The sequence below is a fragment of the Ambystoma mexicanum genome, chromosome 9, assembly GCF_040938575.1.
Source record: "Ambystoma mexicanum isolate Mex_15411 chromosome 9, UKY_AmexF1_1, whole genome shotgun sequence".
Classification (NCBI taxonomy): Eukaryota; Metazoa; Chordata; class Amphibia; order Caudata; family Ambystomatidae; genus Ambystoma; species Ambystoma mexicanum.
The window spans coordinates 355,010,938-355,034,648 of record NC_090931.1 but is presented as its reverse complement, the minus strand read 5'-3'; the positions used below and the strand labels follow the sequence as shown (position 1 = coordinate 355,034,648).

The window sequence follows — 23,711 nt, the reverse complement described above, 5'->3', positions numbered from 1 at the left end:
CAGATGTTGACAAACATTATAAAAGCTGCCACACATGCTAGACCTGGCAGAAATGGATCCAAGAATGTGGCACCTTTAGTGCCCCTCCTAGTGGTGGGAGTTCCTTTTAAGAGGGTGGGGATGGGCGTTGTTGGTCCCCTAGACCCTCCTACTTTCTCAGGCAATCGATTTATATTGGTTGTGGTAGACCATGCTACCAGGTACCCTGAGGCTATACCTATGAGGTCTGTTATTTTTATTTTATTTTTTACATTTGTAAAGCGCACAAGCAGCCCTGGGGCATTGGGGTGCTGTTTCAAACAAGAAAACTTAACTTAGTTACAAGAACAGAGATGACAGTGTAATGTATCCTTCAGAGGCCAGGGTTGGGTTTCCTAAGGAAGTTATCTCTGACAGGGGATTGCATTTTATGTCCCACTACATGCAGGCCATGTGCAGTAACATGCACATTCTCAACTGCCTACCCCCCTCAAACAAACTGGTTGCTAGAGAGGTTTAACAGAACAATGAAGAGCATGATGGGTGACTTTAGAAGAACCCTTGAGAAGAAAGTGGGACAGTCTACTGAAATGCCTTCTATTTGCTTACAGAGAGGTGCCTCAAGTTGGAGTGGGTTTCAGCCCCTTTGAGCTCCTCTATAGTCATCTAGTCAGAGGCCCTGTGGCCCAGATTTTAAGAGGATTTGGAGAGTCCTCAATCCCTGAAGCCAGTGCATCTCACAGTGTGCTAGGCCTCAGGAGGAGGATGGTACTTTTGATGACCGAAGCAACGGAAAACCTGAAAGCTGGTCAGGCTCTGGTCAAAGATTGGCTTGACCAGAAGGCCAACATGATGGAGTGCACTCCCGACCAGTTGGTATTGGTTATGGTTCCTACAAGGCAGAGGGCCTTGCATGACAAATGGATAGGGCCCTTCAAGGTTGCAGCCAAATTTGGAGAGGTGAATTATTTAGTGGACGTGGGCAACCCCTTGTATTTTCCTTGTGAGAACTAATGGGTAGGGGGCTACTTGTTATCCTTTCTACATTGTATATTGAGATCAGCACTCCCCATCTTATGTGAAGTTCTGGTGGAGGGTGGGGGAGGGTTACACTGTATCCCCTTTCTCACTGCTCCGGTAAACTTTCTGTTACATGACGAGCATACCTGAATGGCTGGTGGCTGTGTTTTACCGACTTTGTGTAATTCTTACTCGCAGGCTGTGTTCACAGCCGCGGTAATGCACAGAAGGGTCACCATTGACCCAAAATGGTGACTGTATTCTTTTTTTTGTTGCCATTTCTTGTCTGCTTGTCCTTTCTTGGCCCTTCTTCTGACGTGCTTGGTGGGGGAGGGTCTTAGTTTTACTTTTTTCTTTCGGCGGGAATCCTTTGGAAAGCCTGCTGAGGCTCCAGAGTGTCTGTAAAGACAGGAAACTAGGGAGGAGTCTGAACCTCTGCAGTTCTTTGTCTTCTGGCATGCCTGCCTGGAACCAGTTCCAATTGGGAGGCTGGCTGTCCTGAAAGGACAGCCACTTCCCAAAGTGTGAATGTAGAATGAGTGCTGATTGGCTGGGTTCCTGGATAAATGGCTTGGATCCTGAGGCTGAAAACAAGATGACCACTGTACTGAATCCGATGAGGAAGAAGAGAAGATGCCTGTGGCTACTTCCAGCGACCGGAGATGCTTGCTGAGTGGCCGCTGCTTTTCTGACCCCTTCCTCCATACGACAAAGGAGCTCCGAAGAGGTCTCCTTCCTTTGGACTGGTGGGATCAATCAGTCTTAAGACGACCTGCATTTCGAGCCATTCCACAACGAGCTGTGACCTTCCTGGGCTGCAAACCGCCAATACCCTAGGATCTCGAGTCTGAGTGCTGTGCATCGTCTTCCGAAGAAAGAATCTTCCTGGAACTTTGAACTTCTTCTGGACCTCCAGAGGCAAGATTCCACTCATTGAAGCCCCCTCACCAGAGTGCTGGACCGAGAAAGCGAGTCGAATCGAACGGATGACAACCGTTCTTCATCTGGTATCCTGAAAAGGTCACCAAGATCAGAGCCGTGTGAAGCAACACCAAATTATTTGCTGGAAGCCTTTCTACTTGACTGCTGCTGCAATACTCCTTCCAATATCCCTGTCTTTCATCTGTATACCAAGAATTTGATGACCCGGTCCTGTAGCTCCTACATCATGAGTGAGTCTGTCTGCCTGCCTCCTCTACTCTGCTGAGGTACTGCGAGACTTGAGGTAATACTTACCCAGAGTCATTCTGCTGGTCCTGCGTGGCTAGGGTGGTGATTTGTACGTTTGGGAGTTTGCCCACTCCCAAACACTGGTGTGCATTCTGGGAGCCTGCTCCAAAGTCCCTGAACCCTTTTACCCACAAAAACTCTTACTTGCTTCAGGAGAATTCCACAGGAAATCTTGACCTTTCTACAGCTTGTGCCTGCCTTTTTGATCTCGAAGCTGACCCTGAAAGAGACTGCGAACTAGATAGGGAAGGGCTTCTATAGCCTAGGGTCTGAAAAGATTGCTAAGTAACTTACCTTGTGTTGGTGTGGTACAAGGTATCTGTCATAAGGATCTGAAACAAAGCATTACAAAGTTATTACTCGCCTTTTGAATTGCGTATTACCATTTTGAAAAGTAATTGCTAAACTCTTACCTTTTTGAATTGTCTACTATTCTAAAAAGTAACTACAAAGTAGTTTTTACTTACCTTGAATTTCATACTGCCATTCTATCAATCTTGTTACACTGTGGTTTACTTACCAGAAGTATTGCATTGGTTTTATATTGCTTGCTAATTGTCATAGTACTTACCTTTCTGAAGATTTATCTTTGTGTATGTGTATATATATATATATTCCAACATTGTCATATAACTCGAGTGTATACATTTTTATTTGGATCATATGTATGGTACAAGTTCTGTGTACCTTCTTACAGCCCTCTCTCCCCCCTAAAATAAGCCTGGCTGCTCTGTCATTGCTACCCCTACCTTGAGTGGTACAGGCCTATACTAGAAGTTGGGAGTTCAGTTTGCCAAGTAGAGCGTCTTATATAGTCCTACGGGTGGACTTTAGAAAAAAAAAACTATCCGCATTCATCCTCAAAGTACCAGAGGTTATTCGGGGGACTTGTTGAGGCATGGTTATGGGATTATTCTGTGCATGTATGTAGAGCTGAACAGCCTCAACCCCCTCACTCCCCTTTCTTGGGCAATTGTGTTCAAGTTGAATTTCATGCTGTTGCTACTTGGTAACGTGCCTAGAATTTCAATTCACTCTAAAGGGAGAGGTTGGCATAGTGTTCTTCGACCTTTGCAAGAGCTCAACAAGTATCTTCGTTGCTTCACTGCTGTCTCTAGCTCCAGTTCTGCCACGTTATGTCCGTGTGAACAGCCTGAAAACCAACATGGAGGATGCCATTGATTTTTTCAAACGGCAAGGATATGCTTACCTCGGCCGAGCATCCAGGTGAGTAGTGTATGCCCACTTCATGGGCCTTAGATTTGTTTTCACTGACTGGGGGAAGCACTTGGGGTTGTGGTATTCTATACAGCCTATATAAGCTGGGGGGGGATAGAGGGGGCAGCCTTGTGGCTGAATATTCAGGGTCACGTGCACTCTCTCGTGCCTGGAGGCAAACACCTCTGTTAAGTTTCAGGTGGCTGGCATAGTAACATTTGTAATATGTGGCCTGTTCTTATCCGTATCTACTCCTTGCTATCAGTCTATCTTCGAGTGTTGTGTAGTACCTTTGTTTACATAGTTACTGCCATAATTTCTGGATCTGTGCATCTCGAAATAGTATTGATTCGGAGGATCTGGGTAGATATCGGCATCGTGCATTCTTTTCATTCTCGTACACGCAATGGGTCTTCGTTTAGGATGGGGAAGTCAGGTAAGTGTTTACTATCTTTGTTCATCTGTCGCCGTGCAGCTAGTAGGTGCATTGATTTTGACGGTGGGGATCGTTCGTCTGATTTCTTTTTGAAACCCACAATGCAGAGGAGCTGGTTCATCATGTGTTCATGGGATGGAGATATTTCTGACCATAATGCCATCTTTTACACATCTCGCATCACATACAAGCCGGTTTATCACATTGTGGTGGGGTGGTGGCTATATGTGAGGCAGCTGGATGTTTGTGCACATTATTTGCTGTTTCTCTAAGTTTGCAGGATCTGAGTCGTCTCTCAGGGAAGCAGTTCCTGATGGATCTTCACCTTCCAGATATTTTGGTTTTCCCACCTCGAACTGACTTCCACACAAACTATCTGTACACTGCTGGCCACATCATCCTGCAAGATAAGGTGATTGTTGGGTGGGAAAGCGCAGACAATTTAAGTACAAGAATGGGACAGGGTGACATTTTGAAAGATAGTTAAGGCTAGCAAGGTTGGCAGAGGGAGGGAAAGATTTTACTGGAGCTTGGTCACTTTTCTGAAATAATAAAAGCTGCCCATTCATATGATTTTGGACTTCAGAAGATGCATGGAGGGCCCTTCAGGGATGGATGGAGGCTTTGTTTGGCCCTGCAATGCATGTGTGTGATTTCTGGAAAGTATAGAAATTTTGGGTGACGGGTCTGGTTCTGTAGCTATGTAATTGGATGTTATTTGCAGGCCAGTAGCCTTCCAGCCTTCCTCCTAGATCCACCTTCTGGTTCCCACATCATTGATGCATGTGCAGCACCTGGCAACAAGACAAGCCACCTAGCTGCGCTCTTGAAAAACAAGGGGTGAGTATATGTCATGATGATATAATGATGTAGAGGGCCAATGGACAGTTTGAAGCTGTGTGTGAAAATATTCTATGTAATCCTGTTTCGCACATGTAGAACGTGCAGGCACTTGTACAGTAGTATATCTGCACTTTGTTTTATAAAATCTGTTCCTTACTCTTTGTTTTAGACTGGTGCTGGAAAGAAGATACTCCTGCATTACAGACACTTAAGACCCTTTTTTCCCATGTTGATATCTGATCATCGCCTACCCCACTTTCGCACATCACCTTGTTTAACCTCTACCCCTTCTCACTTGTCTAAAATCTGATTCCCCCCCCCCCCTCCATTCACAGAAATAGATTTCCTGGCCTCTGTTCGTGTCACATTTTTTGCTCCTCTCCTACAAGCAATGTTGTCCATCCTGCCTTACTTTCTGCTGCCACTCTGAGGACACCTAGAGATAATCATTTCTGTATGTCCGATACCCTGTTCTTCACCCCACCACATACCCAATTTCCTGTCTCCCCCCAATGTCTGATTCCTCTCCTTTCCGTTCCAGCATCATTTCTCCATATTATCAATATCCTATTACCTTAAATCTAATTTCATCCCATCTTCATTAGTCAGATTTCTACCAATCTGCCTGCTATCCCTTTAAGCTTCAATAGTTATTGTTGCTCTCTAGACTCCTGGCAGCTGCTCCACTTCCATTCCTTCAGTTTGCCCATGCCCAATTGATTGCACCCAAAGAGAATGCGAACAGATTTACATCTCATCAGTAGGTAGAGCGTAGAGGACACATCCATTTCTTGTGCAGAGGCCCCTGACACAAGCGTGGCATGTTATGTTTCTGGGATTTGCACTGTGTACTGCTATCATTTGCATGGTGTCTGGCACATCTGACCGGGTGGGGGTGAGGTTAGCGGAGAGAGAGAAAGGGGAAATTGCAAGATGGTATAGCTGCTGTATTGTGTTCAGTTCAGAAGTACCTAGACACAGGTGGTGGGTCTGTTTCTTGGTGGTCATCGAAGGCATATAGGCATTTGTGTCGAGATGGGAACCCCATGTGCCCATGATGCTAGGATGCATTGACTGTGGCAGTGGTATGTAAATTGCTTGTAGAGTTCTGTTTGTCAATTTTAAATTGATGTTTGAGAGTGCCATAGTTGGTCTGTGTATAGTGTTTGGGACCTATAGTGCATTTGGTTTTGGGGCAAATAGTTCATACCGTAAGCAGACAATGTAAGATGCTAAGGAACAAAACACAGTGGGGTAACAACCAAACTGATTGAAACTCCACCAGAGCAAACACACTACCAAGGAGCAAAACCCAGTGGAGAAACATCAAAGCAGGGAAACGACCCACACAGCGGGGCAAATGCCAGTCCAGGATACCAAGGAGCAAAACAAGTGGGTCTACAACTAAACCAACTAAACTAGGCCAAACAACTGAACCAGCACAATTAACCCATATAGTGCCAAGGAGTATAAATAACACAGTGGAGCAAAAGCCAAAGCAGGGCAAAAAACCCACAGAGATGATGACTATGATGTGATTGTTATGTTGCTTACCAAGGCATGAAAGTGGTGAGCGGGTGATGTTGCAACTGTGAGAGAGTGGCTGTGGGTGGTGTGTTAATGCAAGTTATTTTTCACCTCGATTTCTCCCTTTTATTTGACCGTAGGAAGATCTTCGCCTTTGATTTGGACACAAAGCGATTAGCCACCATGGGCACCTTGCTGCTGCGTGCTGGTGTTACATGTCACCAGCTTGCCAATGAAGATTTCCTTAAAGTTGACCCCAAAGACCCAAAATTCAAGAGTGTCCAACACATTCTGCTTGACCCTTCCTGCAGTGGGTCTGGTAAGGAGGCATGCCTGGGAGATAAGGGAAGCATGTTATGTTGGTTGAAAACTGTCTATCCTCACCTGAATTGCTTTGAAAATAGGGTTTAGTGTACTTCATGTAGTGCCAATCCGAATCGATGCAAGAATTATTTCTGACGATTGAGTATTCATGCACAATGTTGGATTGAGAACACCAGAGGCAGAATACCTCTCCAGCTCTAGGAGCTCCATGCAAAGCCACCCAGGGGGCTTCTCTCCTGCTTGAGAAGGGTACAGGGGAGTTGCACTTTATGCCCTTTCAATCGTTACCTACCATGATCCATTATTAATAGTAATTTTTGGGAGAAGTATGGATAAACAGGTGTCAAACATTGTAATAGAGAAAAGGGAACGTTGTGGCTAAATGTGAGTGGAAGAATGGGCAATGGCGCTGGCAGCAGCTTATGGAGTGGTTTGTGTGTGGTGCAGAGTAAGCCACTAAGTGAATGTGCAACAAAATGGAGGAGAGTGAGATAAAAAATGAGCATGCCCAAAAAAGCAGGAGACCCTCCAAGTTCACGTCTGAAGAACATTGCGTTTGTTGTCTCACAGGTATTGTGGACCGCATGAATGACGTCACAGATGATATGGGGTCATCATCCATGGACCGGTTACAGGCACTGGCCACATTCCAGCTCAAGGTGCTGAACCACGCACTCAGTTTTCCAGCCGTGGAGCGTCTGGTATACTCCACATGTTCTGTGCACCAGGTGGAGAATGAGGATGTGGTGCGGGAAACACTGCTGGAGAACAGCGCTTTTAGGTATCTGGTTTTCACAGAGGAGCTCTTATTATAAACTTTACTTTTGTGTGTGTGGAGGGATTACCTTGAAGGGAGTGGTGGCTCTGTTCTTATTGCCCTTGGTTTATTAAGCTAGAGAGAACCTTAACATTTGTTCTGAGGCCGAAATGTGCTATGTCCAATTCATTGGACCTTGGAGCTCCAAGGGATTTGTACCAGTGTGACAATATGGCGAGACACAGGGCTCGGGGTTAGGATTTCTGCATCACCGAGCCCTCTAGTGCTAAGGGTAAGCAGCTCTATGCCCAACGATACTCCAGGTCTGGTGGCTCTCTATCACTATGGCTGCCAGGATTTGGGGTCAAAAGAATGAGTCTCTGGGAGATGCAGTCCTAGTGTGAAAGGGCTGTTACCCAGAGCCATCCAGTTCTAGTCTAGAGATGCTCTGTATCCTACCCCAGAACCATCCAATCTGAGGTTAGAAGCCAGGTATTCCTGTGCCAACCAGTACACAGTTGGTCCTATGGATGAGGCTGAGTCTAGTTGCCCCTGCTTAACCGTTTTAAAATTAAGTTGTATGTTTCTGCAGGTTAGTAAAAGCTCTGCCTTCCTGGCCACAGCGAGGCATGCCAGTCTTCCCCGGAGCGGAATGTTGCTTGAGAGCTTCACCAACTGAGACGCTGACAAATGGGTTCTTCGTGGCCATGCTTGAGAGGAAAAAAAGGGGAGAGGAGCATCCATTTGGGTAAGAGTTCCTCTGGTCTTGAAGTGTGATACTGACTAGTAGAATGGAGTGAATACATCCTTTTAGCTTTTGATCTCCAAAGATCACTTTCCCAATTCTTAGCTGTCACACATCTACTTCAGGCCCATAACAATATGCTTAATATCTATATGGGTGGCTTATTTTCACACTCCTCTTTCTGGTTGATACGGAAGGGGAGTCTTTGACCTGATATTTAGGTGCCTTAGTCCTGGAGTAGACATCTGGTGCCTTCCCTTAGTCCCCATCCTATTGGCTGGTTGCTGCCATGAAACCAATCGGAATCTGAACTCTGCTAATTACTACCGATCCGCTTAATATCAGAAGAAGATAATGGTGCTATTACAAGAGTTATTTCTGTGTTCAAGTAAGACCAATAGGCTATTTTTTGTGTTGTGGTACATCTAAGAATCTGGTCCAACAGCTTTATTTACTTGAAAATACTGATTTAAAGATTGTGACCAATACACATATTTGCCTGATGTGTTAGATGCTGCACTCTGCTGGACTCCACTTAATATCCACATCTGGTTCTGAACCATGACCCTCAAACAGACTTTGTCACACATAAAGAACAATTTCTGCCAATATAAACCAACAAACCTGCAAAAATCAAGTGGGGAAACCCCTCTTAGTGGTAACTACATGCAGCCATTCTCCACCTTTAATTGAGAGCATACCCAAAGTTCCTTGTATTGTTTTGCATAATAGTTTCACAGTAAATGCATGCTTTCTTTATTTCCAGCGCTCAGTAACGAAATTAAACAAAACACATTCTACATTTGACACATTAGTACCCCGATGGCTATCACAAAGGTACTGTGATGAATCCTGCGGAGTCCTCACTAAACCCCAGCCGAATATATCCTCCTATGTGGCCAGGGAAAGACATCCGCTACCTAATCCTGACCTTGGTGGGTGGCATCATTATGGAGGATCACATGGGAGGAGATGGTTGTCAGGGGGAAGTGGTTCTGCCAATCCCTCCCATGAGAAAACCCAAAGAACCTTCTATGAAAAGTCACCCATACAGAATAAATGTTATACTTCAAGAATTCATTAATCAAATGTGACATCCTCCAATTATCAGGCTTCGGTCTTAGGTTGAGGTTCGTTGTAACCCTAATACTAAACTACACGTCATTCACATAATATCTCCAAGCTTTGATTACATTACAGTTCACCACAGATTTAAAGGGACATGAAAGAGCCACAACTTCTATGCACTTCAAGATTCATAATGCCTGTGGTACTGGCACGAGGAAGAGGGACAGATAGTTAATGATGATCAAAGGTGCTACAGAAAGAGCTGTGCAGTCTAGTTGTTTGAAGTCAAAGCACCAGAGCGGGACATTTAAACCGGAGAATTTGAGAAACAGCTGTCGGAAGGAGTAGCAGAGGCAGAAGCAGTCAGGAGAGAGCCTGAAGCAGTTGGAGTGGAAGCAGGAGTGCAAGCACCAGCAGAAGCCCACGCGGGAAGAGAAGGCATGCTGTATTGCAGAGAACATGCAGCCGGAAGCAGTCGCGGTTCTCAGCGGGGAGACAAGCCAAGCTGTGTGGGAGACCTGCTACAGACGCGATCACTCGGTGGTGCTGGAAGACGCGGAGACCCGACCGAGCCAGTGGAGCACCAAAGAAGGGCTGTGCAAACTGTGACAGGTACAGAAGAGCTGTCAACGGGATTGCCGATCCGCAGAAGGTCCGCTGCAGCAGCTAGGAGTGACACAGATGCTGAGAGAAGCTGGTGACTTGGCCTGTAGGAACAGGTAACCTACGGGCGCTCCGAGCAGAACATTCACTAATAACAAATCATTTTGAATACTGAGCAAGCAGAAATAAAAGGCAAAAAAGGCGCAATTCTGCTTTTATAAAATGTCTATTTGGGAAAATCTGTAACCCACATTACCAACAAGAAACTATAGCAAGGAGACAAAAGGGCAACCCAGGCGCAATTCTCCTTTCCTGAGACAACAGTTTGGGGAAATCTATAACCCATATTGCCAACTGTCGAGACATAAAGAGAGGCAACCATTGTTCAATCCTCCTCACATGAGATACTGGTGTGGAGAACCTTGGAACAAATATTGCCACTAACAGAAGAGACTAATTGTAGTAGGAGTTTACTTCCTGGCAGGTGAGTGAACCAGGAAAAGGACCAATTGTAGTACCAGGAAACAATTGCTTTGAAGACATGTGGTAAAACGTGTTGTGAAAAGAAACTTTATCATCCTGACAAACTGTTGCATCACAAAAGGCAGTTGCTGTGCTATCCTGACAAAAGCATTCTATTCGAAGACTAATTGTGGTATTCTAATATCTGCTTTACATCCTGGGAAGGAGACTGTGTGGTGGGAAACAATTGCTTTGGTTTATGAACAAGTGTTTTTTGAAAGACATTTACTTTACCAAGTGAAAGGACGCATTGGATGGAAAAGACATTTTGTGTTGAACTGAAAAGAACTTTGTTGAATCAGACTTTTAGCAAGGATTTTCCTTAATTGATTCAAGGCAACAGAGCCACACCCTGGTCACAAAGAGTACTTTGTTTGAATGAGTGCACTGTTTTGTTGAATTGAAGACTGATGCATTCACTTTGTAAACATTGGTTATATGTATTCTTGTGTGAGGGTCAGATGCCTTTGGATATTAGCTCATCGTTCTTTGAGTTTGCTAGGCAGAAACATTCTCGTTAGGCTAGGAAAAGATAGGCGTTTATCTGAACTAGGGGTGTACCGAACTTCGCCTTCGAGTAAGTATTCGGCCGAATTCCGGCTGAAATAAAGCTATTCGGCTCCGGCCGAATAGTTTCTTGCTATTCGGCTCTTGCCGAATAATTTGACATTCTCATTTGAATACAATGCAACATGAACTCAAAAGGCAAATATAGACTTCAGTTTGCAAAACTGAATAGAATTAGACCAGACAAATTGCTATCACACAGCTGAAAAATATCTTATATTGTCATCTGCTCTTTAGGACATGTTTTGTTACAGATTCTTAGACATAAAAGGTGCTCATCTTTTATGCCTAGCCTGCAACAATACAGGAAAATCTTTCTTTTGGCAAATGTTTATATGCAATGTGCACTTTTTTCAGTTGGAAAAGACAAACTGAAAGAAATCTTCATAGATACTTTCAGTTCCTGTCATTTCACTTCCATTGCGTACTTCATAGTCCCCCCTATTGTTTTTTTAACTACTTGAGTCCTGAGTTTAACATTATCAGATATTTTATCAGGAATGATAAATTGCAAATGTTTGTGTATTGGCGAGAAGGAGTGGCTAAAATGAGTGAAAAGTGAGCAGCATTTGTTTGGGTGGGGTGAATAGTTGTGAGATAGAGTTCACGCATTTCAGATTTCCTCTTGACTTGTGTCCTGCATGAGCCGACATGAACCATTTTATACATTTCTATGTGAGCTGCAAAGAAGTTTCGAAACTCGACCACATCGACTTTGCAACTGGATAGAGAATGCAATGCATCTGATTCACAAAGCCAGTCCTTTTGCATTTGTGAAGCCTCCTACTTTAACTGCCACGGAATATGCAACAATCCTCTCTACATTTGGTCCCTTCATTTTGGTTAAATCTGCTTTATTTCTGGCTTTTATGCTTTAAATAAAGATGCTACATTAATTACAATGAGGAGAAATAAAAGTATAGAATGCATTTAAAATTGTGCTTTATTCGTTTTTTAATAAGTGTGTTTTTTGAAGTTTGCAACATGATTTATTAAATAAAGCAACTATTCGGCTTCATATTCGGCTTCGGCCGAACTATTCGGTATTCGGCCGAATACTAAATATGCTATTCGGTACAGCCCTAATCTGAACCCTCTTTTGTTAACAAATGGAAAACATTGAGAAAACTACAACTTTACGTCCAACTCGCATGTCTGACCCCTCACAGTACATTGAGCTAGTAATGCAGTAAATTGGTTTGCACCACTGGTGAAGCCAAAACTACATGTTAGCTGCTACCAGCCCCCTCCTTAAATCATGTGTGGTGATATTATTATAACCCCAGGGCACAAGGGGGACTTAATCCCAGGATATAAAACGAGGGCACTGGTTCCACTCTCTCCCCCAAACTGGGAAGCTTCATGGGTCTGTGCTGCCTCTATCCTGCCACCACACCCCAGAACTTGTCTTCCTGATCCTTCTTCCGTAGCTCTCTTTTCCGGTGGAACTTCTGCCACACTTCTTTCATTCTTCCTTGGGTTTGTTCTGAGCCGACCCATCCTTAGAAGCTGAATCCTGTGCCAGAGGATGACCTGGGATACCTGCATCACTGGCAACCATCGAATGCAGCTGACTCGCCTTTCTGCTCCTCTGGGCCTGACCTGGGAGATTAGTGGATTGAGAATAATCTAGCTTCTCAATGGTCTTGGGTTCTCTCCTGCACCAGTAACTCGTCGCTGGATCCCTTGTTGGTCGCTGAACAACATACACAGCAACCACATCTGGAAATGTTGGGCTGCCTGCTGCTGAACTATTTTGTTTTGGTCAGACGGTCTCTTTCTCTCTCTTTCTCTTTCTCTCTCCTCTCCCCCCCCCCCCCCCCCAGGAGGCCTGTTAGCAAGTCTTTTCATTTTGCATTTCTTACCTGGGCCTCTTCATCTTACTTCCCTCTGGCGGAACGCTAGGAATTGCTCATTAGAGCACTTTCACACAAAGGCAACTCTTTCCCGACAAAAACTGCCCATTTTGCACTACTGGTTTCGCTTGGCCTCCTACTTCATTTGCCAACATAGATGGAAAATACTTAACTTACCTTGTAATGTATTTTTCTTTTGAGGAGGCACTGTATAGACACAAAAGAATTCTTACTTAAAACTGTTACTTACCTGACACAGTTGGCATGTTTTATTTTACAATGTTACTTTCCTCTGTGCGCATTACTATTCATATTTGCCTTTTCTTACATAAATGTTATATTTTGTATTAAAATGTAGTGTGTGGACATTATCTTACTGGGTATTTTCGAAAAGTGTGTACTGTACCTGTGAACCACCCCACTCCACCTCCTGCATAAGATCTGTGCTGCTCTGTCACAACTACCACTTGGAGAGCCGATTGAGCTTGATGGAAACGGGAACAGTACCTAGGTTAGGAAGATGCACCTTAAAGACCATGACCACAGGGATTCGGGGAAACTCTCCCTAACATTGTGGTGCAGACCAACTGGCTGCCTACCAACTCCCTTCCTTTGCCACCCCGTCACCGAGGGACCATCTGACCCTTCCATTGCTGCTTGCGATCACCCTATTTTTATTTCACTCTCGCTCCTTTGGGTGCATCGCTACTGCAGTGCATACCGTCTGCCAAAAATATGTACAGTCGGCAACATTAGCGCCATCATGAATTTGATTTATCAATGAATGCATGTATTTTTTTTACTTGGGCATACACAACCTCTGACCTATGATGGGAATAATGTATAGGGGCCCACAGAACATTGCAGCTGATTCTGCATTCGAGCACACCTGTCACTGGTAGAAACGGCAGGCAAATGGTGCATGCGGCCATCGTTGATGGCTTACAGACTTATGGCGGTTTTGAAAAGACCCTCATGTTTGTTTCGTGTTGCCAGTGACAAACGGCTCTGACCTGAAAGCTAACCCTTGATAGGTTTGAAGCTGCTCTACGGCAACAGTGGTTTTTTAAAAACATTTTGTTTTTATTGCACTCACTGATGGAGGTGTTTGCGTGACAAGATTGGAAAAATAAACGGTCACAGCTGCGGTACATGGCCCCTGTTCATTGGTTAGGAGGGGCACATTCTGCCCCCAATACCAATCTGACTTTTGCTCATGTGTACCCAACAACAATAGTGAGACTTAAGTTCATGCTTTGTGTACAGATTTCAGCAGTTTGATGTCCAACTGCTTCTATCGAATTCAGGTAGCACAGTGGTAGTCGCGGACGTAATTTCACCAAAATGCCAGGGGTTGCGGAAGTGACATCACATGACATCACAGGAAGTGATGTAATTTGACACCGCCCCCAAGTGACCTCACAGGACATGTCAGACGACTTCCCGATTTATTTATTTTTAAACATTTTTTTTAGATGCATCTAGCAGCCGTGTTTCCAGGTGCTCTCATTTCGGCATGATTTCTCCACAATTACACATTTGGGCATTGCCATTTCCCAGATTCGACTTGGGATCTATATGTAAAACGTGCATAATGCAGTATTTCTAACAGGGTAACCGAAATCTGTAATGCAGGCTACAGCTGCATAATGCAGTATTTCTAACAAAGTAACTGAAATCTGTAACGCGGGCTACAGCTAGTGTATGAAATATCTATAGATAAATGGACACAGAAGTACATGTTCTCTGTGGCGTTTCTATGTTAAAGAATCCAAAAAAGCACTGACCTGGGGAGGCGTGCACTGCAGTTTAACCAGGAGAAAAATGCTGCACGAGCAAGGCCTGAAAAATTTGACCAGGATATAGTAATCAACAAAATTCCATGGTTATAAAGGTATATATGATTCAGCTACCAGTACAATAGAAGACCCCTATTAGACTGGTCTGCGTACACAGAGGGGAGTGCACCTGATAATGTTATCTTTGCTGGAGTTTAATATCTGGGAAAGGTTCTTTCAATATACCCAAGACCCCCACCCCATAGTTTTTATTATCTAAGCGTAATACTGGGTGCCTGAGGACTTAACAAAAAAACACCATTTAATGTAATATCATTGCGGCACACATCAATTCATAGCACCACACTGTTATTTAAAATTGGAAACACCAACGAGTTGCTTCTGTTTGTTTGTTTGTTTATTCATTTGTTAAGCGCACCAGACTCGTGAGTAAAAGGGCGCCGTAATATGGAGATGCAAGACTTACATAGTTGCGTATACACATGTTACAATATTTACATAATAGCAAGATATACATTTTTTTACATGATTACAGGATATATACAATGTACAGAAAAGGACGAAGAAATGAATAGCCAGTGAAATTTGATAAACAGTATGCACTATACAGAGGATAATTGTGCCACGTGGGGCCCTTTGTAGAATACTAGGCTCCCAAGTGGGTCACAGTGTGCAAGGTCTTCAGAAACTAGTGCAAAAGTCAAAATGAGTACAGTGGTCCACAGTTACTGCAGGATGACCAAGTCACTAAGGAGGTGGGCAGGTCCTCTAAGGGTGATGGGAGACTAAGGATCCATGGCAGTGATATGTTTTATTAAATTTTTTCTGAACTTTAGGTAGGGTTGGTCTGCTCTCAGCTCCTGAGGCAGTGACTTCCAGCTTTTAGCTGCCTTAACAGTAAAGCTATTGCCCCCAATGGTGGTGAGCTTGTATTTTGGAATCGTCAGACAGTTAGTATTCCCAATTCTGATAGGTCTGAGAGAAGTTCTTCTCTGGAGTTTGTCTATGAGGTAGCTGGGGGCAGCGTTGTTGAGGGCTTTGTGAGTCAGGGAAAGCGTTTTTAGTAGTATTTTGTTGGATGTAGATTGCCATTTGTGTTGACGTCTCAAGGAAGAGAGATTAGTTTTTTTATTTATGCCCAAGGCTGCTCTTAAAGCATTATTCTGAAGTGTTTGGAGCTTTTGAGTGGTAGATTTGTTTGCACCGCTGTATAGGGCATTACAGTAGTCAATTCTGGAGAGTATTAGAGCTCTAGCCAGGATCAGACAACTATTGTCAGAGAGGAACAGTTTACCAGCTCTGAGTAATTTGCAGGTGTAAACCGTAGCAGAGGTACGGGATTTGACCTGTTTATCAAAGGACAGTGTGGAGTCCAAGTAGAATCCAAGGGTTTTTACTTCCTTGGAAACTTTAATGGTATTGCCGTCAATATTGAATGATGAGAATTCTTGGCCTAGTTTTTTGATATTGGCCTGCGAACCCAGAATTATAAGTTCAGTCTTATCATCGTTCAAACACAGGCCATGAGTGGCCATCCATGCTTGGATGATAAGGTAAACTTTGTTCACTAAGCCTGTGTCCGTACCGTAATCCCCAGAAAGTGGGAGGAGAATCTGAGTATCATCTGCATAATTAGTGTAGATGATACCCAGCTGGTCCAGATCATCGAACAGTGGCTTAGTGAAGATATTGTAAAGGGTAGGCGAGACGCAGGACCCTTGGGGAACACCGCATAGGATGGGTGTAGGGTCGGCAGCTGCTGATGGGGAGAAGACTCTCATGGTTCTCTCGCTCAAGAAGGACTCAATCCATTTGATGGCACCCGTGGAGAAGTGAGCTGCAGAATCAAGGTGCCGGCATAGGACCTTGTGGTTGACCAAATCAAATGCGGCAGAGAGGTAAAGTAGGAGCAAGAGTACTGTCCTTCCTTTGTCTCTCAACTCGTCTATTTGGGACTTTAGGTCGATTAGGGCTGTCTCTGTTCCATGTAGTGGGCGGAAACCAGATTGTCTGTTGCCTAGAAGTTTATGCAATTCCAAGTGTTTTTGAATTTGAATGTAAGCGGCTTTATCCAATATTTTTAGTAGAAATGGGACTGTGGTAATGGGCCGGTAGTTGGTGGGAATAAGAGGATCTAGTGTCTGTTTCTTGAGGAGGGGTAGCACAGAGGATTGTTTAAGGTTAGCAGGTATGGTACCAGTAGCAAATGAGGCATTTATCAGTTTAGTTATAAATGGAGAGAGTTCTCTGGCAGCATCTTTTATTAGCTGTGCTGGGCAAATATTGCCTTTACAGTTCGAGGGCTTCAAAGATAGGATGATTTTTTCTACCTCTAGGGTAGACATTTTGGAAAAATGGAAGGTATTCTTGTGTGCCGATGGTGACTCGTTAGGCAGGAGGGTGTTAGGCGAGTACTGTAAATTCAGAACTTCTTTTTTTGTTGAATTTTATTTGCTAAGGCATGTTGGATGTCAGTACACCAGGATTTGTCCTTAGTGCAGACATCAGGGGTAATAATTGGGGACTCTAGTTCTTTAAGTATGCAAAAGAGTTCTTTCATACTTGAATTTGAGTTAGCAATACGCTTGTCGTATGAATTGCGTTTTGCCTGGCAGATTTCCTTCTTGTAGTGTGAAGAAAGTGAGGTTAGTTTGGCTTTGTTCTCAATAGAGGGGCAAAGTCTCCAATTACTTTCACTTTTATTCTTTAAGGTGCGGAGGTCTTTAAGTTGTGGGGTGAACCATTTGTTCAAGTGGGCTATTGGTTTGCTCGGCCTAAGTTTGATAGGGGCAATTTTATCCAGTGTGGTGAGCATAATGTTGTTAAATTCCTGAACTAGGCTGCTGGGGTCAAGATTTTCAGGTAGTGCGTTGAGTGTGGGCAGAATGGCAGGGATAACTTGCTCTACCGTGATACTTTTTTTTTACTCCTGGTTGAGCATGGTGGCGCTAGTGGTAGAGCCAGTAGAATAGGTCTTATAGTGGATAAGTGAAAGGAGATCAGAGAGTGGTCTGTCCATGCTGAAGGCAGGATGGATGAAATAGTGGCGGAGCAATTAAGGTCCGCTATCCAGTCTAATATTCTCCCTTTAAGGTGAGTAGGTTTATTGACTTTTTGGGTAAGGCCTAGTGCTTTGATCGTATTGGCTATTTCAGTAGCGTTTTTATCTATTTGGTCATTAAAACCTAGGTTAAAGTCACCTAATAGGAGTAGTTGCGTGGTAGGTTTAAGGTTATTCATAATTATGTTACGCAGGTCTTCCTCAAAGGTACCAGGAGGGCCCGGTGGTCTATATATAAGTTGTATAGTAAGGGATTGCGAGTTATTTATCTGAATTTTGGCAGTGAGAGTTTCACAAGATTGTGATAGTAAGGTGGGGACTAGTCTAAGCCCAAGAGCGGTTTTAGAGATAATAGCAATACCGCCACCTCGGGCATTACCACGGTCTTGTCTGACTATGGTGTAGCCATCAGGGATAGCTAGCATAAGAGCAGGTCCTGCTGCATTATGGAGCCACGTTTCCGTAATTGCAAGGAAGTCCAAGTTCCCTTCAGTGATTAAGTCGGCAATATCAGTGGCGTGTGCGACTAGTGATCTTGTATTGAGCAGCGCTCCTTTGAGAGGGGAGGCATCAGGTGTTTTGTTTACTTGGCTAAGTTTGTCAGAGATATTGCAAACTTTGGGCTTATGGTTAAGTTGCGGGGTATTCGCGTTCAAGATGGACCTTGGACGGGGCGGCTTAGAGTTGGGTTTGTAATTTGTTTTGAGATCTCACCTGGGGACTCGCTGGCAGACTTCAAGGCGCGCACTGCACACTACCCCTTTGTCAGACCCAGTGGATACCAATGGCACAGCACAAAATTTGACAACTCCCCTGCCTGCCATGCTGTGGGGGGTCCGGACCACTATATGTGCGCAATTTCCATGATCATGCCGCTGCAGGGGCATGCTTTTGTTAGATTGTTTTAATATTTCTAATGCGCGCCAGACCCAAAGGTATCGGGGCGCAATAAGCATCAAGAAGGTTGTTCAGCTTAGGTAACAATGCTGTACAGGAGCATACATTTATAAAATAAGTAGTAGGTAAGACAGTGGATCAGGCAATTTGTACAGAGTAAGACAGGAAGCAGGTAGGTTGCACAGTTACATAGATACACAGTGGTCAATATACATGGTATGTACAAGTGGAGAAGGGCTTACAAAGTATAGGGTCAGAGGTCGTTTTCCTTGATCCAGTGGATGAGGTTGGACCTAAAGCGGAGGAAGGGTAAATCTTCCCTCAGTGGGGGGAGGGAATTTGAATATTGGCCAGCTTTCACCGCAAAGCTGCTTCCACCAGTCTTTGCGTTTAAATATGGGCACCGTTAGGAGATTGACGTTAGTAGTTCTCGTGGGGGGGTTGGAAGTGTGTCTCGTAAATCTGGCTATGAGGTATTGTGGTGCGGCATACTGGAGACATTTGTGTGACAAGGAGGCTGTTTTGAGAAGGATTTTCTTTCGTGGAGAGCCAGTTATTGGCTCTTCTAATGTCTGAAATGTGGGCTTTCTTGAGAATGCTTAGTGCTGCTCTCAAGGCATGGTATTGTCGAATCTGGATCTTGTTAGTAATGTATTTGTTACTCCCTAAATATAGGGCATTACAATAGTCCAGTTTGGACAAAACAAGGGCTCTAGCTAAGGTGATGCAGTTGTTGGAAGAAATGAAAGGTTTGGATGCTCTGATTAGTTTGCAGGTGTAAGCAGTTGATGAGGCCATAGAGTTGACTTGTTGTTTTTTAAAGGTCAGCGTAGAGTCTAGGTAGAATCCAAGGGTTTTGACTTCCTTGGCTACTGTAATATTGTTGTCATCTATTCCGAAGTTGGAATAGTTATGGCCTAGTTTATTAAGGTTCGCAGAGGTGCTGAGGATGCACTACTGCAAGTGAAAGAAGTAAATGTTTTTCAATCACAGCTTAAATCTTTAACATAACATAGAGCGAAGGAGGTGGTGGCTGGTGATTTTTTTTGTTGTATTTTTAGTATTTTTTTTTTATTTTTTTTTGGGAGGGTGTAAATATTTGCCACAAATATGTGATTGCGACTGAGCATAGCCAGGGCCCCCAAACAAACGGAAATGGGTTGGGGGGGTGGGGGGGGCGGTCAGGGGGATTCTTTTCCCTCCCCAGAGTAAATGTTTTGAATAATGGGTTAAAATGGTTCATTACACAGCACAGCTTCTGTTAAAATGTGGGTAAAAGGCCAACAATGTGGGTAAAAGGACAATTGGTTTTGTATGGTGTAGTGTAAATCATGAATAATGTACTATAGATGCAAGTCACCAAAAGTGCACAGGACATTTCCCAATGCATTATCATGCTGGTCCCTGCAATATATGCCAGTATAAAAAACATTTGTATGCTGGCTGTGCCCATACATTTCCATGCTGGCTCCACCAACATATGCTAGTATTCCCATGTAAGACCATACTTATGTTCGCTTTAAGACTTTTTTCTATAGTATCATTACTGGCACTGGTCACACAACTGTCTCTGCCAATTTATGCCAGTACTCCTATGTAAGTAGATACTCCGGTTGGTTTGGCCATTAAAAGTGACATGTCACAATAGGAACACCTGTCCAAACAGGTCCTAATGGGAGCCAGTCTAGACCTATAAGAACACTTATCTTGCTCGATTCATCCTAGATTCTCAGTTAATAAAGTCATGCTACATTGATGAATATACAGGCTGCTACACCAAAACATCAGTATAGTGAGGTAACACTACTTATCATGCTTTCTTTTTCAAAGATGCTGAGAAATAAATGTGCAATGGCTGGACTGACTGCACCAAAATGCGAGTCTAGCCAGGGAATGGCACACATGAACTTGCCTTTGCTTAAAATTACCAGTAAAACATGCAAAATCACTAAAGGATGTGGCAAAAATGCTCCAGTGATCTCCTGTCTCCTAGGGACTTAAACACACACATGCATCCCCTTTCACTTACCTGTCACTCACCCATATATCACCTCTCGCACTGGATTCTCCACACAGGCGCACACCAAACCCCACCCAGAACATTCAAATACACACTACCACATGTATGCTCATTCGCCCTCCAGCCACTCACTCGCACCTTCTCTTACATGCACACAACCACCCACCCAGAGCACTCCATAAATACACATCACAGCACTTCTCATTCACCCATCATTCACATGCATACATCTGACATGCACTTCACACATGCAAAACACACATCCTATTAAAAACAAAAAACATTTTTACCTTTTCCTTGCAGCTTGGGTGTATCCTTCCAGGCCCCATCGGCTCCTCTGTGCTGCTCAAACAGGAACCAGGAAGCTGATAGAGGTTCCTGTATGTGAGCTGCAAGGAAGCCGAGGGAGAAGCGGTTGGAGCTGAATGTGGCATGTGGCATGCCTCAGTCAGCTCCAACCCCTACTAAGTGCCTCCCCGGCTCAGCCTTCACCCTGATGTTATGTTATGTTACTTGGCATTTATATAGCGCCTTATGTATCATTGTTATGATCTCAAAGCGCTGGTAGGTTGAACGTCCTCAGGAACCGCAGTTCAATCAGTAGAGAGAGAGAGTGTGGTATGGTGCGTGGGCGCACCAGATATGTGTGCAGCTGGTGTGGTTGTTGCATGAAAGCTGCTTGTTAGCGGTAGATGTGGTGCTGAGGAAATCAGTTGGATGTGTTCAGTCTGGAGGGTGGACACCCAGACTGAGTTCTGGCTGCGTTAGGCCTGAAGAGACGCTTAAGCTAGCCGGAATGTGCTCAGCTAGCTGTGTTTTTATTAGGATGATGTGGAGTTTGTGGGGTCATGTTAATTATGAGAACAGCTAGACCGAATGTGTCATAGTACAGGTGTGTTCTAGTTGAATGATGGTGTATAGGGGAGAGTAAGTGAAGTAGTTTGATATGGTGATTATCAGTGAAGTGCCTGTGATCAAGCACGTTAGCAGGACAGGGGGCGTACACTTAGGCACAATTTCTAAGTTCATCAATACCACAGTTACGCTATTCTGCACATTTTCTAGATTCAACTTTAGCACAGTGACGCTATTCAGCACACTTTCTAGATTCAACTTTACCACAGTGACTATACTACAGAGACGAAACTAGGCACATTTTCTAGATTCAACTATACCACAGTTACGCTATTAGGCACATTTTTTAGATTTAACTTTAGCACAGTGACGCTATTAGGCACATTTTTTAGGTCCAACTTTAGCACAGTGACGCTATTAGGGGACATTCAGTGATGTTGGGGAATACCTTCTAAATTCCTCTCTTGGATCAGTTCCCTGACAGTCACGCAACTTTCAGATTAGCGAAAGACAGCAGCAGCAATTATTCTTCTTCCTTCAGTGGACATCAAGGTTAAGCATCAGTTTTGACTTCAGCTTCTGAACAATTTCCATCAGTGAGAGGCCCCCAGATATACTGTTGATCTCCCATTCACTCTGCTGGGTCACACTTGGGCAACCAACCATTCAGAAGGGCAGTCAGGCAGACAATCAGGCTCAAAGTGCATTCAGGCCATTCTTCTCCATCCAGACACACGCAACACAGAATGTGGATTCAGACAAGCACTGTGCCATTCAGCACTCCACACTGCATTCATACCATATTCGGGCAGGGCTGTCTCAGTCATTGTGTCAACCACCAGATACCCACAACATGAAATGCGTATTCGTCACACACTCCATTCACCCAGACCCATCTCACGAGCGTACACACAACATCCAGTCCTTGGGAAGGCTCCAGCCAGTCTGGCCTGGACAATCCCCCACAACACCATATATGGAACTTCCTTCCCACTCACTGGCTGTTGGGTGGACAGAGTCAGGGCCTCCCGGGACTTTCGGGAATGCAAGGTAATGGGCAATAGAAAGCAAGAGGCCATAAGGGCCATCTTGTCACCTATCGGAAATCAACTTGATTCCAATGGCAGGGCCTGGGTATCCCAAAATGGAGGATACTCCGAGCACCTGTCAAATTCAGCATGGAGCTGCCACCAGCCCATACCCTGCTCTGTGGGCCACACACAGGGGCCAAAAAACATACACTAGCAGTACAGGGTTGTACTCCCACCCATGGGTGCCATAAGGGTATCCCAAGGGTCTTTTCACCAAACCAAAAAGAGGTAGAGCTGCACCACCAGGAGTCGAAAATGGACTCCTGCACGGAAAACAAGACGGAACACACATGATAAAGCAATAAAAGACGGATATGGAGGCTCTGTCCCGCCAATGCATTTCCAGCATCACAATTACCCAAGCCCACACAGTACCTTAGGAGAAAAGAGCTTCTGAGTGGTTGCCCTCAGGAAGCAGCAGCACAGGACCCAGTCCCTGGATTCTTGGTCTGGAGACGAAAGAACTGGACACTGAATGGGAACGTGCAGCAACAGTCGTCTGAGGAGGCTTCCAGCAAAGGTTTAGTGGATTTGGCGCCTTTTTACAGCAGACAGATGAACGAATATCGCTGGTCGGATTCTCTTCACTCTCTCTGTCTTGCACTCTGGTGAGGGGACTTCAGGGATTCGGACTGTCTCTTGAGATCCAGCAGGAGTCCACCAATGTTTTGGACGGATACGGGTTTCGGAAGACAATGCACCACACTCCGGCTCGAGGTCCCAGGGTATTGTCGGTTTGCAGCCCAGCTTGGTCACAACAGGTCATGGGATGGCTCAAAATTCAGCTTTTCTTGAGACTAGTGGATTCCACCAGCCTCTGGGTACGAGTCATTGCGTTCGGACCCTCAGGTCAATTGGAAGGAAGGGTTATATCGAGCTCCCGTTGCACTGCAGGCTCTCCGGTCCCTGGAAATTGCTACATGCATCCTATCTTCATCTTCATCTTCCTCTTCGGTTTCAGCTGCAGTGGTCAACTTGTCAGCAACTTCCAGGTTCGGCTATTTATCAGCAACTACAGCAAAACTTCTGCAATCTCTCCCTGCAGTTTACAGAAATGGGAGGCTGGCTGTCCAATCAGGACCCCCTCCCCCCCCTACGGGAGTCCCCCTTACACCCCCCCCCCCCCCCTGGGAGTTCCTTTCAGTCAAGGTGAAGGACAAAGGGCTGTAGAGTTTTGGACTCCTCCCTCGCTTCCTACCTTCTCAGACACTCTGGAGCCTAGGCGAGGGAATACAAGGATTCCAACTTGTGAGAAACCTGAAGGTGTCTCACCCGCTAGTCCCCGGAGATATG

At 44.7% G+C, this 23,711-nt stretch overlaps 1 protein-coding gene across 2 annotated transcripts in view; it reads left to right on the top strand.

The window, feature by feature from the left end:
• The window catches only part of NSUN5 (NOP2/Sun RNA methyltransferase 5), an 89,742-nt gene that overhangs the window by 39,347 nt on the left and 26,684 nt on the right, over positions 1 to 23,711 (top strand). For both annotated transcript variants that reach the window (XM_069614778.1, XM_069614779.1), the window contains exons 4-9: positions 3,348 to 3,456; positions 4,157 to 4,295; positions 4,608 to 4,723; positions 6,394 to 6,572; positions 7,148 to 7,358; positions 7,927 to 8,082. In XM_069614778.1, coding sequence (XP_069470879.1) covers positions 3,348 to 3,456; positions 4,157 to 4,295; positions 4,608 to 4,723; positions 6,394 to 6,572; positions 7,148 to 7,358; positions 7,927 to 8,082 — 910 coding nt within the window. The remainder of the gene's footprint in view (positions 1 to 3,347; positions 3,457 to 4,156; positions 4,296 to 4,607; positions 4,724 to 6,393; positions 6,573 to 7,147; positions 7,359 to 7,926; positions 8,083 to 23,711) is intronic.